This window comes from Pipra filicauda, unplaced genomic scaffold (assembly GCF_003945595.2).
Source record: "Pipra filicauda isolate LSUMZ 115617 unplaced genomic scaffold, ASM394559v2 scaffold81_size6448238_pilon, whole genome shotgun sequence".
Classification (NCBI taxonomy): Eukaryota; Metazoa; Chordata; class Aves; order Passeriformes; family Pipridae; genus Pipra; species Pipra filicauda.
This window is the reverse complement of record NW_024104998.1, coordinates 3,356,750-3,375,397: the sequence shown is the minus strand read 5'-3', so window position 1 is coordinate 3,375,397 and position 18,648 is coordinate 3,356,750. Positions and strand designations below refer to the sequence as shown.

The 18,648-nt window shown below is 41.9% G+C and overlaps 1 protein-coding gene across 1 annotated transcript; it reads left to right on the top strand.

The window, feature by feature from the left end:
* Window positions 1-2,562: 2,562 nt before the first annotated feature.
* Window positions 2,563-18,326, top strand: LOC113987094 (syndecan binding protein). Its single transcript, XM_027719411.2, has 9 exons — window positions 2,563-2,671; window positions 7,079-7,160; window positions 10,075-10,153; window positions 12,641-12,750; window positions 13,065-13,223; window positions 14,521-14,696; window positions 15,905-16,076; window positions 16,638-16,729; window positions 17,605-18,326. Exons 2-9 carry the CDS (start codon window positions 7,110-7,112, stop codon window positions 17,657-17,659), a joined length of 894 nt encoding a protein of 297 aa, XP_027575212.1. The 5' UTR covers window positions 2,563-2,671; window positions 7,079-7,109; the 3' UTR covers window positions 17,660-18,326.
* Window positions 18,327-18,648: the final 322 nt, after the last annotated feature.

The window sequence follows — 18,648 nt, the reverse complement described above, 5'->3', positions numbered from 1 at the left end:
TATTCTAATTTCAACAAGCAAAATCTGATAACTTGGCCATTTGTTCCACTTCTTTCAAACAATAGATGCCCTTAACCTGGACTTTGCTTGTTCTTAGATTACATATCTATAATAGTGCACACACAGTATGCCCAAAAAATAATAGACTATATGGAACCAAGTGTTTAGGCTAGGACATCATCATAAAGAAAATGAACATCCATCACAGTCTTGAGGGTAAAATCAGGGAGGGTGCCTCGACAGTGTAGGTTTGACATCCACTGACAAAGGCTGCTACCTGGATAATAGTGAGTTGTCTTGAAAGACCAAGACAAGAGATAAAGTAATGCAGAAAACAGCAAATAATGACCTAGTTTTCTGGAGAGAAGAAAGGTCTTTGCAATGAGAAGAGCATGCAACATCAAATCAAAACATTGCCCTTCAGTTATCTGTGCTGGCACCCAGCAGAATTGCACTACCTGGAAAACTATCAATCACACATCTTCAATTTCCATGCCTCATGTACCGTACAGTACTCTCGGTTCTCCAGGGTGAGTACAGGGCTTCACCGCACCGAGCTCATTGCAGGATGAAGGGTTAGACTCTTGGTGTGAGCATACAGTTTTAAACCTTTAACTGCACTTATGTTAAAAAAGTCTTTTGGCTGTGTAGAAAATTTAGCACTTCAAAAGCAGTAATCATCTATCATTATTAAACCAGAGCTAGATTCCCTCCCTCCCTCCTGGCCCAGAAGACACGTAACACAGGATTTTTGTGAACTTATACCCTAAGCCCAAAATTTCACTTCATATGTATTTAATGATCTGTAGTTGCATGACTCAGTAGCTGTGAGTTCAGGCACTGGCATACAAGGTTTCAGGCCTGGCTGATCATTGGATATAGACACAGGAGCCTTCTTAGCAGCCAGAGAGTTGCTGATCCTCCGTATTCAGCACTGCTGTGGCTGCTACCCCAATCCTGTGCACTCCTGTGGTGCTCACCAAAGATGCTGGTCCAAGAACTGGAAAATATACATTGCAACAAAATCTCTGTTTATGATTGTGCAGGCAGTTCTAATGATGAAACAGCCTGTTAGTGCTAGAATGAAGGGAATCAACCTTTCCTCTCATTTCCATTTCTCCTCCCTCCTCCTCCTCCTTTCTCCTGCTTCCAGCTACACACTCCCTTGGCTCATGCTGGTGCTTGAGAGATCTTTTTGTTGCTAGTTTGGCTCACTAATTAGCAGAAAAACATTAATGTTTTTTGGTGGATTTCATTTCTGCTGGGGCAATGAGTTAAGTACTCCCTCAGAAGAGCTCAACAGCTGCTGGGACTGGCTGAGGACAGGAGAAAGAGACTGAGGTGGGAGCAGACCTCCTTTCTAGGTGCTGGAGGACTGCTAAACTCGTCTACTAAACACTCTGGTTTCTTAGGTGAAGAGAAGCTCTAAGGCACTCAGCACATTTAATTATCTATATGATGAACAAGATTTGACAACAGGTAAAGAATCGTAATGAAGAAGGATTTTAAAGACTGAAAATTGATGCTAGAGAAGTTCATGCTCTAAATAAGGCAAACGGGGAATAATTATGGTAATTGACTTATGAAACCCTTTTTCCAAGCTTGTTTTGGGATTTCCCTGTTGCTGGTACAATTTACATCATGGTTTCTCCAGGGGAGCCTCTCTAGGAGGACAGCATGGCTTCTGACAGATACCCATAAAAGAAGGCCCAGACAGGTGCTGGACCACAGGACACTGCCCCCGGCTCTGGCACGTCACAGCTTGCCTGGACAGCACATCCATGCCTGGACAGCAGACACAAAAAACAAAGCTGATTCGAGGTGATTAGTGGAGCATGCCTTATTACAGGAGAAACACCCCACTCCCCCCCCCCCAAAAAAAAAAAAAAAAAAAAAAAAAAAAAAAAAAAAAAAAAAACGAAAACCCAAAGCAAAACTCCAAACCAAACCAAAAATCTTGGAAAATGAGCAGAAAATTATACTTTTTCCTCCACGAACACAACAGCTGTGAACCAATAACAGCAAATGGTTGAGGCAAAGGCAGTAGAAAAAGAAAGCAAGCCAGGGGTAAGTCTCAGACAAAGAGGCTCAGGAGGTACCTCATTGCTCGCTACAGCTACCTGAAAGGAGGTGTAGGGGGTGGAGGTGGGGGCCGGTCTCTTCTGCCGTGCCTGCAGTGAGAGGACTAGGGGAGATGGCCTGAGACAGATTCAGATTAAGTATTAGAAAAATTTTTTTAACTGTTACGGTGTTCAGGCATTGGAATAGGTTGCCCAGGGAGGTGGTGGAGTCACCATCCCTGGAGGCATTCAAGAGGCGCCTGGATCTGGCGCTGCGTGATGTGCTTTAGGGGTTACAGAGGTAGTGCTGGGTGGGCGGTTGGACTTGATGATCTTAAAGGTCTCCTCCAACTTTGATGATTCTGTGATTCTAAATGAAACAAGCGGCCAGAGGAGAGCTAGGCCGCCACCACCCCTCTCTCGACCCTCGGCCCGGAGCCCAGGGGACAGTCCCGGCCGCGGGCCCGGAGCATGCGCGGGGCCGGGCCAACGTCGCCGCCGCCCCCGCCCCGCTCACCGCTGCGCTGCCGGGATTTTCGGAGCCGGTGCCGCCGCCCCTCTCCGCACTCAGGGCCCCGACCAGCGGCAGCCACCGACCCCCCGGCCCGCAGGTAAAGGAGGGCGGAGACCGGCGGGGGGGGGGGGGGGGTCCCGTCCCCGCGGCCCTTTGTGCGGCGGCCGGTCCTCAGGGGTGGGCGGGGGGCTGCGGGCCGGGCATGGCGGACCGGGAAGGGGGCGGCCGGTGCCGGGGCGGCTCTGCTGGCGAGGGCCGTGTTGGCCCCCGCGGGCCCGCGTCGTGCTCCTGCGGGGCCGCCGCTCCCTGCAGCCGGCCGGGGGCGGGGGGAAAGGCTTCTGCCGGCCCGAGGGGCTCCTCCGCCCACAGACAGGGAAAACGGCGAGTGAATAAGCCTCCGCGTCCCTCCACGGTCTGGGGGCGTCTTCTGACCTCCCGTTCGGGCTCCGGGGTCGTTGCAGAGAGTAGGCTCGGCGGAGGCTCGGACATCTGTAGTAACTCCTCTTCAGACGGGCTGGATGGTGCTGCAGGGGTGGGGTGGATACGCCGTGCCTTTTCGGGCAGGCGGGCCCAGCTTCGGATCTGAAATGGAGGCATCAGGTTTCGGAGGTGAGTGGATAATGAGGACAATTGCTTCGAGGCTAATTAGATATGTATCAGGAGGGAAATACCGAGTTATTAGTGGAGAACGTGTCTTACAAAACAGTTCCTTGGTTCCTGATGTCTCAGCCTGACCTCCAGGAGGTGTTGTCCTGCATCTGCTTTAAAGACGAATTTTGGGGCTAGTAAGCTTCTAAATTCTGGAAAGGGGAACCAGTGTTCAATATAGGTGCCGACATTGTGGCCTGCTGTAATCTCTCCACGGGCCACAGGCGGAAAGCACTCGGGGTAGCGCTTTTTGTTTTGGTTTGATTTTTCCCTTTCCCCAGTATTGGCTGGGGGTGCTTTCAGAGACAGCGGACACTACAGGCTGGCCAGGTTGGAGTTCAGCAGGATCCTGTGTTGTTTGTGTTCAGCTCCGTGCTTTCCGACCTGGAGAATGTGTCGGGGAGCCTGTCTTCTCCCAGCCACGCCACGGAGAGCAGTTCGGGATCACTCCCACCCTCAAGACTTCCTGCTGGCAGGCTCAGGGTGTCACGAGTGACGCGTTTCACAGGTCTCCGACCAGTGGCCCGGCACTTCCCTTTGGCAAACAGGATCTTCTTTTAGTGGGAGGTGCTGGCACTGGCAGTCAGTCTTTCCAGCCAAGGGTACTGAGAAGTGGGGAGAGGTCTTTAATTCCAGGTTTTGCAGGTCACTAACTGGGTTATAGCAGCCCCTCTTGCCCCCACGCTCTTCCTTTGGCTTTCACTTTTGCTTTCCTAAACACTTGTGCTCCTCATAATACATGGAAGTATGGAAATGATCGAGGAAGACGATTCTGATGTTGTAGATTTTTGAAAGAAAAGGAGGTTGTACTGACTCACCTTTTGTGGTCAGTGCCTAAAACTGTTACAGCGCCTGCTGAAACTCGTGTTTATAACTGTGCATAGCTCCACAGAAGCCATGGGCAAGTTCTTCCTGCAGTTACTGGTAGTCCCTACCACTGGCAATTGTTATTTAAAAATCTTATTTGAAACCAAGTGCACTATTTTTTTTTGGCTCTTGCATTACCTGACGAGAGGTATTTGTGTTACAACTGCTGCTGCAGAAATTGATAATACCATATGCAAAGTTTTGAGCTCACTGAATGCAATTACAGTGGTGGCAGTTATTCTCTCTAATTGGAAAACCAAAACCACGAACAGGTGAGATTATGATGAAGGAACCAGCCCAGCAGATCCTTGGTGACAGACACTTGGGTTTGTGAGCTCTTGACTGGGGAGGGGATTGTCAAGTGGCGGGATAAGCTGCTGGAGTGTCATCTTATGTGATCTGAGAATTAATATATGTTTAGCTTTGCTAGTGCTTTTCTACAGAAAGAACATTGGTCCTCCCTCTAAACTAGAGGAAGGTTGAAGTTGCATGTCTGTGACAAATGTAACCAGTAATTGTGTGCAGAGTGAGACTGGTCTGTGGAGAAGAACTAAAGCTGGCCAGGGTGTACCATGGAAGTTGGTCACTGGGACAGGGGACCCAGCACTCCTTGTGCTGTTCTCTGCTGCTGTGCGGATGCTGGAGATCACCAACTGCAAAGTGCTGCTGTTGTGTCCCTGATTGCCCTGCCACGGGGTGACTTCTTTAGGAACACACCGTCCTTGGCCTGCCCTCTTTTCCTGCCTGCTGCCGGGGGTGTGCTGGCTTTGAATGTGTGCCAGTGCTTGGGCCAGCACCTGAATCTATGAGAGCTGCTGTAGCACAGAAGATGTCGAGTCTGAGTGGTGTTTGCAGCGGAATGCAGCATTCAGGCACAGCTTACCTGACCACAGGGTTTACTGGGCTTGGGCTTACATTTGCTGTTACCCATTTGGGATGAGCAAAAGCACTTGGTTGTTTGAGGTCAATGCTGGATTAAAACAGAACTTTAAATGGGCTTTAAATGTGTATGTTTAATTTATAAAGCTTCCAGGCTTTAACTGTGTTTGGTTTAGTTGCATCAGTTAGTCAAAAATGTCAGTGGCAATTAATTATTACAATATAATGGTCCACATGTTCACAGTTTAGATTTCTGTCACATTTAGGGCATGCTTTTTTAAAGTTTTAATTGTAGTTTGAGATGATACTGGAGCTGTTGGACACTCTGCTGAACATGCATAAAAGCTGTTGATGAGCTTAGTGTAATATGAAGAGATGTCCTTTGTGTTACTGCAATATCACATTAGGCATCTCTGTGTGTGGTGTTCATTTAAAAATCAACTTAATATCTGCACTTAGAGAAGCAGTAGCTCAAGGATTTATGCAGCGGTCACTTTTAGTCTGGAATTTTTGCTAAATTGCTGCATGAATAAGGACCTCTGTTCTTTGGATGAGAAAATGAATCCCCCAACCAAAAGCTTTTAATAAATCTTCCTTGTTAACTGTGTTCTCAGTGCCTTCTATAACTTGCAAAACTGTACCACATTTTGTTGTTTTCTGTTTCTGTCCCTCTCTACCCCCCTTACTGAAATGTTCCCATATGCTGTTGTGGAGTGTTTTATTATGGTTTTCAGAAGTTCAGCTAATCTCAGGGAGAGTGAAAGAGCTTTGGAAAAATGGGATTTCCTGAAGCCTCAGGTGACAAGCTCTAACAGAGCTGGATGTCAGTGTGGTGCCTTAGAAAATCATGTGAAGTGGTTTATTTTTTTTGGTTTTGCTTGGGTTTCTCTTCCCCTTGGTTTTGTTGTAGTAATTCCTGATAAGTTGCCACAGGGCTCTCCCAACATCACATGAGAGCCAGCCTGGAGTCTCTGTGTTTTGAAACTCACCGCTGACTCAATCTTCCTGGTTTATGGTCTCTTGCTGTAATTGCTGTCTCTGTTGCAAATGGACATAGGAAGCCAGTTAGTGGCTTCTTGCTGGATCTCATGGTGTAATCCCAGCCAGCAACTAGGGGCCACACAGCTGCTTGCTGGATCCCCCTGCCCCAGCAGGATGGGGGGAGAGAATTAGAAGAGTAAAAGAGTGAACCCATGGGTTGACGTAAAGATAGTTTAATGGAACAGAAAAGGAAGGAAAAAAAATAATAACAGAGTTGGAATATATAAAATGAGTGATGCACATTGCCCCTGTTCACCACTCGCTGACCAATGCCCAGCTAGTTCACAAGCAGTGGCCTTTGGCCCTGTTTCTTCCCCACTTTATCTATGAGCATGATGCCATATGGCATGGAATATCCCTTTGGCCAGTTTGGGCCAGCTGTCCTGGCTCTGTCTCCTCCCAACTCTGTGCCCCTCCATCTTTCTCGCTGGCAGGGCATGAGAAGCTGAAAAGTCCTGGACTTAGTTGTGGCTAAATAGTGTTTACACTAAAACAATCAGTGTGTTATCAACATTGTTCTCATCCTAAATCCAAAACACAGTACTGTACCAGCTACTGGGAAGAACAGTATCTCTATTCCAGCCTAAACCAGATCACTGGAATATCAGAACTGATGAAAGTGTTTAGATATTTTGGATAACAGAGGGAAAGCTACAGTTTTATATAAAATACCGCCCCAATTAGGAGGAGTGCGATTAGCTTTTTCCTCTTAACCCTCATTATTATTGCATCCTGGCCTCCTGAAGTCTGTCTTTGCAATGCTTCCCGTGAAGTGGTTTTCTCTGTATAAGCTTTCTCATTGTTGAGACTTAACTTTCACAGTCATAAGTACATTAAATAAAACCTATTACCCAAAGCCTGCTATTGATAACAGATTAAATGGGCAGTCGTAATGGAATTTATCTGTAGTGTCAGGTATCTTTAGTGCTGGCTTGCAAGTCACAGATCACTTATTTGGCACTTTGTCTGGTTTATTTTTCTTTCTTAAATTTTTTTAAGTTGTAAACTCAGTAAATATCTGACAGCTAACCATGTGGTTTGTTTGCTTTCCCATTTGGTTTTTTTTCAGTCTTCCCTTTGCCTAGTGAGATTTCATCAAAATGTCTCTCTATCCTTCCCTAGAAGATCTGAAGGTGGACAAAGTTATTCAGGTATGGTGGACTTTAAAAAAGAGGAGTTCTGATGATAGTAATATATCTGATGATATTTAATCTAGGTAAGGGGAGGTGTATTGTGGTTGGGAACTTGTTTTACCATTGTACTCTAAAGGGGAAAGACAAGCTCTTTACTTTGTAGCTTGATATAATGTCATTAATGCTTAATTTACTGCCTGGATATATTTATTTTTAAATTTTTATATATTCATTTATATTCATGTTGGGCACTCTGCTGAACAAGCATAAATGCTGTGGATGACCTTCAATATGTTGATATGCTGGGGTTTTTTGAAGCATAGATACTTGGTCTTAAGTAGACAAACATAGTCAGTCTCTTCAAATACTTTGGCTCTGATATGATGACTGAACTAATTAACCTTCCATGTCTCACTCCCACTGTCCAAATCTGTGTCAGAAGGCTTTCTTGGTCATTTGAGCACCCCCAAAAAAAGAAGCACTGGCTGTCTTAATGCTGTGTAGAATCACAGACTTGTCCACTGGCTATTTCTTGGTAGTAACTAGGTCTCTCAGGACATCCAAGATTATCACATTTGTGTAAAACCCTTTATGTATAAGAATATTGGTAGTTTTATTATTAGACATGATGAGGACTAAAAAAATACCTGTGAAACAAAATGGTGGAAAGCATTTTAATGGATTAAAAACTCTATGAGAAATTTGACATGAATATATTTCACAAGGGGTTTCCTTGCTTTCTTCAGTGTTTCACCTTTTCCTGAACTTAACTTGCATTCCCTCCCAGTTTAAGCAAAGGCGAGGACTTATACTGAGTTTTAAGGTGACTACTACTTCTGTCCTTGCTGTTCTCATTGGGAAACAGTCAAGCAAACTGCATAGAACAGCTTGTTAACTCTGCTGTGCTATCCCAAAGTGCAGTGCCTTGTCTCACCTGTGTTTGTATGTGTGGGGTGGGGCTTTTGAAGTTGTGGGTGCTATGTTGGGATTTCTCTTTGTTGTGTCCACCCACTCCATTCTTCTTATCTTACCAAAGTCCTTTATCTACAGTTAGGTAATGCTGAACTGAAAAATGAGTAGCCTGGAGCCAAGAATGTGCTTCTTTGTCCTTTTATTGACCAGCTGCTAGGGTTTATATATTACAATGGGAAATTGTAATAAATGTAATCAGTAAGCCATTCCATTTTCACTGATATGTTTCATAGAAACGAGCAGGGACATCTTCAACTTGATCAGGTTGTTCAGAGCCCAGTCCAGTCTGACCTTGAATGTCTCCAGGGTTGGGGCATCTGTGACCTTTCTAGGCAGTCTGTTCCACTGCTTCACCACCCTCATTTAAAAAAAACTTCTTTTTTGTATCTAGTCTGAATCTACCCTCTTTTAAAACCATTACCCCTTGTCCTGTCACAACAGGCCCTGCTAAAATGTCTGTCCCCATCTTTCTAATAAGCCCCCTTTAGGTACTGAAACTCTGCTGTAAGGTCTCCCCAGAGCCTTCTTTTCTCCATGCTGAACAACCCCAGCTCTCTCAGCCTTTTCTCACAGGAGAGGTGTTCTACCCCTCTCATCATTTCAGTGATTGTTTCCTCTGGACCTCTCCAACAGGTCTGTGTCTTTCCTGTGCTGGGGACCCCAGACCTGGACACAGCATTCCAAATGGGGTCTCACAAGGACAGAGTAGAGGGGCAGAATCACCTCCCTTGACCTGCTGGCATCAAAGGCTAAATTATTTGCCTCTCCCAAGTAGTGCATTATAAAATTGCTATCTCTTTAAAAACATCTCAGAGCATTATTAGAAGAAAAGCGGGCAGAGTACAGAAAGACAATATCTGTATCCACAACAAGGAAGTGAGATTAAAATGACTGCAGGTTAAAACAAATGAACTTGTTACATTAAATATTATTCTAACCTGTTCTTTTTGTCCCTCATTTGAGTTGGAGCCTATTCTTTTAAGTACATGTGATATTACTAAATAATGAGTCATTCTTGCTGTGAGACCTTTTTCTGAAGACAACTTCCTGGAGTGTACAGAACTAAGAAGTCTTCTATTTTTATGCATTTCCTTAACATCATGAAGTAATTTGGCTGTCGTGTTGTGTTAGATGATTTATGTGTCCTGTTCAGCATGATGTTTCACTGTGCATTTAGTAATTTCTCCCCCACCTTTGACATTCAATCTCAGGAAAGTTATTGGGAGAGCTATTTCCATCACGCTTAACAGGCCTCTGTAAGGCAGTGTTTTTCACTAGTCACGATTACACAGGGCCAAAAAATAGTAGCTGAGGTACTGAGAAGGAAGGAAACTGGCTTACTTAAATAAGGTCTCTTATATTTGTGAGTCAGTCAGCAATGCAGAAATAAAGCTTTATGTGTTCACTGTAGTGGCAAATGCTGTAGAAAAATCATCTTAGAAGGTCTACTTCTTTCAGAAGATATTGAACCACTAACATTGGATTGTGTGGAACTTGACACTTGAAAGGGACTTCAGTAGATCTCACTAATAACATCCGTAAATGGTGAAGAGGTAAAACTGCTGCTATCCAGATGAGAAAGTAATTGCAAAATACTCTGCCAAAGGTCATACCCTAAAACTTAGTGTTATAAAGCTTTGTCAGCCAAGTTTAATGAGTCCTTTAAGGCTCTTTAACTTGCTTGATGACAAAAACAGAACAGGCTGATGGTAAAGCCTCTCTGCATTATAATTGTAGCTTTGTTTGTGAGGAAGATATGAGTTCACCTACTGAAGAAGTTGTGATACTACTATAGCATGTTGTATTGAAGCTATTTATTTCAAATAAAAAGATTGACTTCAACACTTCAAGATAAATAGTAACTAGCATGTACAAAAGAAAATTTTGAGTCTTCTGTCTGCATAATAAAGATTTTGTTTTTCTTATACAAGATAACTTATGTGAGTTTCTTTGCTTTTAGGCTCAGACTGCCTTTTCTTCAAATCCAGCTAATCCAGCAATCTTGTCTGAAGCTTCTGCTCCAATTCCTCATGATGGAGGTAAGCTCATGTACTCTATAGTATCCTAATGTTGTGGAAAGCGGTTACGAAGTACTGAAGTTAACAGTACAGTCAAAAATACCTATAAATATGTAACCCTGTTTACAAAGGGCAAGACCATGCCTTTTTGGAAATGCCAACACCCACCTTGGTAAGGTGCTATAAGAGTCAAAAAAACAGTGTTTGCTTATAAAAGGAAGTTGTGGCAAGCACTCACCCATCTCTTTTTGAAACCTTTTCCAAGTGAGCCTAACATAATAAGATTTGTTGTTGGTACCATTGAGCTCTTTTTAACTCTTACCTCAGACACCTTGTTGTCCTTATTTATCCACCTATATATTTGTAAGCTTTAGAGGTCAGCATGTGTCTGAGTGTCATTCTTCTCCATATGAGCTTGCTTAGGGACAGACAAACACAAATCTCTGTCAAAAGAGAAGTGCCCAGGAAGATGGCGCTAAGTCTTGTCCTGCAATCAGTATAAAGCTTCCAGCAGATTTTGGAATCAACTGTCTGGTGGGGAATCCATCAGGTCTAAAGCTGAATGACTTGTACCCATTTATTCTTCTTTTCTCCCATGCACATGTACATCCATGAAGGTGCACAGGTATGTTTGAGGTCAGAACTCTGGATTAGTAAGCTACCCTTGATCTGAAAGGCCTAAAACCTCTGACCAGCAGCAGTGCTGGAATGGCTGTCAAGAATACTGGTGGACCAGATATGAAAGCTTGGTGGATATAACTTTGTCTCCAGTTCTCTGGGCGCTTGTGTGTCTAAGATGACTTTAGGGCAGGAGTTTGGATAGCTCACCAGATAGTTGTCTCTGGTAGATCCTTTCTGGAATAGATACTGGCCTAGCCTCACCAGACCAGATTTGATTTTGCTTCAGCAGTCCCTTCTTGGCAGTGTCCTTTCTGCCGTCTAGAGTTTGAATTCTCATGTAATTATTTGGCCAGCAGACGCAAAGCCATAATTTTGACATCAGCCTGTGTGAGAATTGCTCAGAAAATGTTTGTGGCTGTAGAGTTATTAATCGTTCAATATATCCCAAATGAAGGGAGACGTACATCATCTATAGGATGTGCCAAACCCCCCTGGAAATTCCTCTGTCCTGGCAGAGACAGGAGACTTTACAACATCAAGAGCTTTTGGATATGTTCTGCTATTTGGACCTCTCTGCGTTTTAAATGAGAATGTAATATAGCCAAATAAAGATGCATCATATGTTGTGGTCTTTAATGGAGAACAAAACAGAAAAATTGGGTAGCTGCAGAAATTTTGTGCAGTGTTGTGTATAATCCTATGTGCTTGAAAAAGTAAGCAAAAGTAGAAGATTCATTCATGAAAAGCTTATTAATCAATATTGCTGGAACTACGATTTAAGAGATTAGTCCAGAGATATGGTCAGAGAGCTCTCATGTGAAGCAGTGTATTGAAGAGAAAAAAAGTCTGTTGTTTGAACTGGCGTTCACCTTGCAGTAACCCTTGTTCCTTCCCAGAAAATTTGACCATTGCTGGTCAAATAGTTTATAATAGCTGTTTTTATACGTATACCCATAAATGAACCCTAGAAACCTAAGCTTTGTGTACTGGGGAGGCTGTTTGCTTCTGAAGTCATCCTTTGCACCACCTCTCTGTCCAAGCAGCCTTTTCTGTCCCCACTGATTCAGTAAGAACGCTGTGTGGACTCAAGTGTTCTCATAACTGCCACTTGTTAAATGGCACCAGTTAATGATCTGTGGAATGTCAAGAGCAATATCAGTCTTATTTCTGGACTTGTTCGACTCAAGGTCTGACAAGTGTCAGTTCAGCTTGCTTTCCTTCCACCCCCTGCATCTCACTCCTCTTGAGTATGGCAGGATATTTTAAGGGCTGTGTGTGGTTTTTCTTGTTGAGAGGCATGTCTAAGGCCCCTTCATTTTGAAGCTGTGAGAAAATGACAGCTGCTTTGTTATGAAGTCTCAAAGCAGCCTGTAGAGCTGACCTTACAACCAGGAGACTTCTGTAGAAACCCTCCCATGCCTGGGATCTGGAGTATCCTTGGCATGGATGCCTCTTGCAAGTGCTGTTTTGAACTTGGTGGAAAGTCCTTCAGGTGTTCTTCAGCACACCTGGTTTGGGGGTAGGAGGGAGAGTAGTTTCCCACTAATTGCCCAAAAGCTCTGAAGGGTAGGCATGTCGTCATGGACTGAGCACAGTGTTGGTTTTGGAACCTGTCACCTCATGTCTTATGTTGTTTGTGCTGTAAAGAATGAACGGAGTAACTGAAACTGAAAGTTCACTGTAAACTCTTTATCTCAGAAATGCTGCTTTTTTTGATTGCTCTCCTAAACCAGTCTTGATTGAATTGAGTTTTCTGTCATAATTTTCCAATTAAATAATTACAATAGCACAAGATTTGTTGAAGTAATTTACACATAAAAGCAGTAACTGCTCTTTCTGTTAAACCAACATGTATTGATTTATTATTGTTTTGTTTTTCTTCTATAGGCTTATATCCCAGATTGTATCCAGAACTCTCTCAGTATATGGGCCTGAGCCTCAGTGAGGAAGAGGTGCAGAGAAACTTACCAGTGGCAGCAGTTGCTCAGCCACAGGGTGTAGGTACCAGTCAAGCATGTTTTAGAAAGCAAAAGTATAAAGACTAAATATGTATCTAGCATTCTAGAGAACGGACTGTTATTGTCTTAAGTACCATACTTGACTGAGTGATGAATTGTTGTAAGTAACAGTGCCTATTTTAATCTGGTCTTAAACTGAGCTTTATGTTTCCAGTGTTGGGAGGGGGTGGGGGAGAGCTGGTGTTGTGATTTAATTTGTGTACTGTTTTTTGTGAATATTACTTCATATAAACTGACATATAGCTATTTTTGAAAGTTGAAACTAAGTTGTCTGGCTGTTTTGTTTTAATCAGCAACTGGTAACACGACCTTCTACTAATTACATGGTAGCTCCAGTGACTGGAAATGATATTGGAATTCGCAGAGCAGAAATTAAGCAAGGCATCCGTGAAGCAATTCTGTGTAAAGATCAAGATGGCAAAATTGGGCTTCGCCTAAAGTCTGTTGACAATGTAAGTGTAGAAGCTTGCTTTTGCCTCTAGAGATCTTCTTGCTGAACTAATTTAGTAGATGTATATTCACAAAATTGTCTTCTGTATAGTGCTGTCCATTAGCAGAATTTTAGTCCTTCATTAGATCCGTAACTAGATTTCCAGCTGTCTGGAATCGGATCTGAATTGACTGTGGCAATTTAGTGACATGTGTTTTATAACACCTGAAAATTACTTGTAATATTTATTTTCTGCTTTAGAACATGCATACCTGCTGTGATACTTTTTAGAAGTTCAGGACTTCTTGTCTCTATCTTTGTGGAAATACTGGGCAGTACTTAATGTTCAGCAGTATGCAGAGAACTGCCCACAGCTTAGAAGTATTTCCTCTTCTATAGAAGGTCCTTAAACATGGTCTGAAGCTTCTGTTTCAGGATCTTTTGATTCTCAACATGGAAAATGCTACTCTGTTTGTTCTGTTTGTGTTTTCTTAGATTTGTTTCGTTTTGGGTTTTTGTTTTTTGGTTTTTTTTTTTAGCATGGCAAGGCCATTTAATCTGAATGTTTTAAAAAAATTAAACTGACTGTAGCATATAGGGTTAAAATGCTTCTTGTAGTCCTGCTAACGCAGCAAATGGAGTTTTCTCAGGGTAGCATGGGGTGGTGTTGGCTTTTTTTTTAACACCACTTCTCCCCAGAACTATTATTTATACTTTGCTTTGATACGCTTTACTTGGTTTGTAGGGGTACTTTGACTAGAAATAGTCTTGGTTTTCTACCTGAGGTGGTAGCAAGTCATAGTTGATTAAAAAGTTGAAAGCTAACGGGGTTGTGAAAGAAGGAGAAATTTGCTATGTTGTTTCTAGCAGTGCTCATCTATTTCTCCAGCTATATATAGACTCCAGTGTCTGGCCAGGGAAATATTAGTTAAATGCAGCTCAGATATGCAAATTTACCACCAGTTTGTGGTGGTCCAGTTGTTCAGATTTCCTGTTTAAACAGGAAAGTATTTACCCCTTCGCGTAAGAATTCAATTCAATTAGCTCTTTTTTTTTGTTTGTTTAGAGATCTAGACAGAACAGATTTGTTTATTTTCAAACTTTATTCTAGCATTAATTATCTGTCAGACTTTTAAACACATCTCTAAACAGACTGATATTTCAAAAATGCTCCTTAATAATAATTAGTAAGTCCTTCTGTCTGTTTGGCTGGTATTGCATAGAGAATGGGAAACTTTAAAGGGCTGTGTGCTCTGTCACTGGTCTTCATCTTTAAGGAAGAACTTCATCTCCTCTCCTCTTTTTCTTCTCTTTTGCAGGGTATATTTGTCCAGTTAGTTCAGGCAAACTCTCCAGCATCCCTTGCTGGTCTGCGGTTTGGGGACCAAGTTCTGCAGATCAACGGTGAAAACTGTGCAGGATGGAGTTCTGATAAAGCACATAAAGTTCTGAAACAGGCTTCTGCAGAAAGGATTTCAATGATCATTCGGGACAGGTAAAGCCAGCTGCAGATACGGATTGTCATTATCTGTCTCGGAGTAATTCTATGGGGCTTGGGTCTCCCCTTGCTTTAGCAGGACTGCAGGCATAAAAAAATCTGTTTGTCTATGTACTTAGTAGTAAGGATCCTCAGAAATGTTCCCTTTTGTGGGGAACAGTCAGAGTGGTTCTTAACTTGTAAACTTTCTGAGTATGATGAGGCATAATGTTTTTCCAAGATAAACTAGTGAGTGATAACACAAGTTAAACTTAAACCCTGAATTGAAGACTTCTGTGCTTTTTTAACAACACAACTCAACTTTTGCTTATACTAAATGAAACAAGAGTAGTACCAAAATATTTGCTGTATTAATGGACAAATTTACATTTTATTTAGCATGGTAGTTTTCTTGTGAACTCTGCTTACATATGACTTAATGCCAGTTTTACTAACAGTGTGCTTGATGAACCCATACAGATTTTCAATTGTATTAAATGACAGGCTTGTAGATAATTGTATGTAGTAACAACAGGTCAGATTCAATTTAAGGTCTGTAGGCTGCAAGAAGACAGATGATGCTTGATATGAGGTATGTCTCAAAGCCTTTTCCAGGTTTATCCTTGCTTAAGAACCAAATTTGACCCAGTGGAGGGCAGCTACTTCTACCATGTATTGAATCAAAATACTCTGGTGATAGATTCCCTGCTGTGCCTACCACTTCTGTGCCCAACTCCCCACCCTCTTCCGATATTTACTGCTTTTTTAAGACACAGTTTAAAGGCTTATTGTCTGTAAAGCAGTAGAAATGTTGTTGGGGAAGCCTTATACTCCAGAATCTCATGGTCTGCCTACAGTTGTTAAAACTACCTGTGTTATTTTATCTATCTTATAACATTTGTAGAGAAAACTTAATTTTTAATGGACATTTGTGTGTGTTTGTTTGTGGTGGTGGGTGGGTGGATGTTGTATGGGATCTTTGTATTATTAATCCAGATGGTGCAGAAGGTCTGTAGAACAGGGAAAACATGTAAGGTTTATAAACAAGTATATATTGATATAACAATATTAACAAAATAAAGTTAAACCCAACTACTTTTCATTATAGTTGATGTATGAGTCAGAGTACAATTACTTTTTAAGTCAAAGATGCTAAAATAGCATGTGGTTCCTTTTGTGGTTTAGTAGACTGAAAGCATTGTTTTGTATTTTAAATGTCTTTTTAGACCTTTTGAACGCATTATTACTATGCATAAGGACAGCTCAGGGCATGTTGGCTTCATATTCAAGAATGGAAAAATAACCTCAATAGTGAAAGACAGTTCTGCTGCGAGAAATGGACTTCTTACAGAGCACAACATCTGTGAAATTAATGGCCAGAATGTAATTGGATTGAAGGTAAAATATGTGGTGCGTGTGGAGAACTGGGAGCTTTTTAGTTGCGTATAGTATCTGTGTTTTGGAGAGGGAAAAGGTTTGTAATATATTGTTTAATGTTCATAAAAAATAAGATAGTCAGTCAGTCATGAGAGGTAACTTGATTGGAGAGAGATACAAGTTTTGAGGCTTCTTTGGAGTTTTGTATTGGTAGGCAGTGCAACTCATTCCTTCTCTCTGCCTCTACCTGGTGAGGCTGACCTTCAGTTTTTATCTGTAGTCTAACTTTGCTGGCAAAACTAAGAATAAGCTTCCTCCTGCCAGCCTGCCTCAAATTTTAGCAGGAATTCTGTGTAGGATGTCTGTGTCCCTTCTCTAGTCAGTTCATGTGAGATACTTATCATCAAATATCTATGAAGTGGCATTGCAGGTTCAGTGATTTGTCCTGAAGGTTAAATATTCCAAGCAAGTAGTTGTGGGTCCCGTAAGTTGCATGAAATGTGTCTAGAAAAAGCTCTTGAACTGCTGCTTTATTGGTCAGCTCAAGTTGTGTTGCTCATATAACTTTTTGTTTAATAACAGGACCCCCAGGTTGCAGACATCTTGGCAACAGCTGGAAATGTAGTGACCATTACTGTCATGCCTTCCAGTATTTATGAGTATATAATAAAGAGGTAGGTAATAAAAAGCAGCCATGGTGTTAATTATAATCAAGTTGACAGTGACTATAAAATGCAGTCACTAAACTCTAATTACAAACTTTGCATGAAGACTGGAGGAGGGGGTAGGGGGGAGTTTGAAAATTTATTTAATCTGATGTTTTGCTCAAACTGTGTGTCTTGTTTCTGTTTTTAACCAATTCATATGTTAGTGATGATCCTTTGCCTTTTCCTGTCTGGAAAAACCCTTTCTAAACATATTTTGACTAAGCCTGAATTTGTGAGAACTTTCAAGTATGTGGATACCACAAGTATTTGTTACCTTGTAACTAAAATATTGTTTCTAGTGCAACTAATTCTGGTGACGTAAACATGATTCTTGGCAGGATATAGTTGGGCTTTTCTAATCCTTTGGCAACAGTGGCTTTCTACAGCTAAATCTGTCCTGCAAAAATATGTTTTTGAAGTTGCTCGAAATTAATAATGCTTCAGGTATAATTGAGTCTTTTTTCCTGTTTGGTTGGTTGGTTTTTTAACCCCCTTGGTTCTTTCTACAAGGCAGTTTTCATTCTAACAGCCACCTTTCCCCTTCCCCTCCTTCCCTTGTGCTTGGGATAGTACTCTGCACACATGCCCATATCCCAAAAGATATTGACAGTATAGCTCAGGTACTAATAGAAATGTTGAGTGTTGTGGGCTTCTCTTTCTTCTCTGTGTGCACTTTGGTGCAGCTTTCTGTAGCAACATATTTGTTCTCAAAAATAGTGGAGTAAAAGTCCAGCTTTTAATTTGTATTAAAGGGCTAGCAATGATAAAGATACAGTGAGCAGAAGCATTAGTGGTCTTCTGCAGTTGTCTTACAAAACTGAATGCCTTTTCCTTTTATTTAGGATGGCAACTAGCATCATGAAAAGCCTGATGGATCACTCTGTTCCTGAAGTCTAAACTTGCACCATGGATGTGTGTGTACATATATATAATGATGATTCCACTAAACTTGGGCTATTATACTCAGTGATCTTTCTTCTGCACATGAGCCTTTCTGGGGGCTGAGAGAAGATATGCTGCATCAAGCATTTGCATCTATAATGGCTGGGAATGTTACCGTTCAACATATCTCATTTATTCACACACTGTAAAACTCGTAGCCTTACATGCTTGACAAATGTGAAATTCCAGTTGTGTTATGACTTCTTTTCATAGGTCTCTTACTTAGCTTACTATTACTATAAGCCATTGCAACTAAAGGAACCAGGTGTCACTTGCAAAGTTACGTGTTGTTACCCAGGACAATGCTGCGCTTTGTATGTTGAAGACAAATGAGTATTTTTACTGCTTTTTGTTTGCAAGAGTAGATTTGAAATAGAGTATTAGAAGTATGGCTAGTACTAGTTAATTTTTTGTTCTAGTAAATACTGTTTACACAAGAATGCCAGCTAAGCTGAATATAGCTCAAGGCATCAGTCAGTAAGTAAGCGTAATTAAAGTAGTGTACAGATACTCAAATCTTTTTATCACTTGTTATACAAATTGTAACTAATATGCTTATCTCTCGCCTTAACCATGTTCTTTTAAGGATTCAGACATAACCAAATAAATGACTGAAACTTTAGATCCTGTGTGTGTGCATACTTAAGATGAGTTAAGACAGGCTTGTTTTATTGAGGTCAGTTGCAGGCAACAATGAAGACAGGAAATACAGTGTAAAATACCTAAATCAGCTCACTGCCTGTGACATTGAAATGTTTTAGAAGGATAGCTCTGGGATACTTTAAACAAGATGTGCTTAATGGAAGAAATTCTTCACTGTGAGGGTGGTGAGGCACTGGAACAGGCTGCCCAGGGAAGTTGTGGATGCCCCATCCTGAAAGTGTTCAAGGCCAGGCTGGATGGGGCTCTGAACAACCTGATCTAGTGAAAGGTGTCCCTGCCCC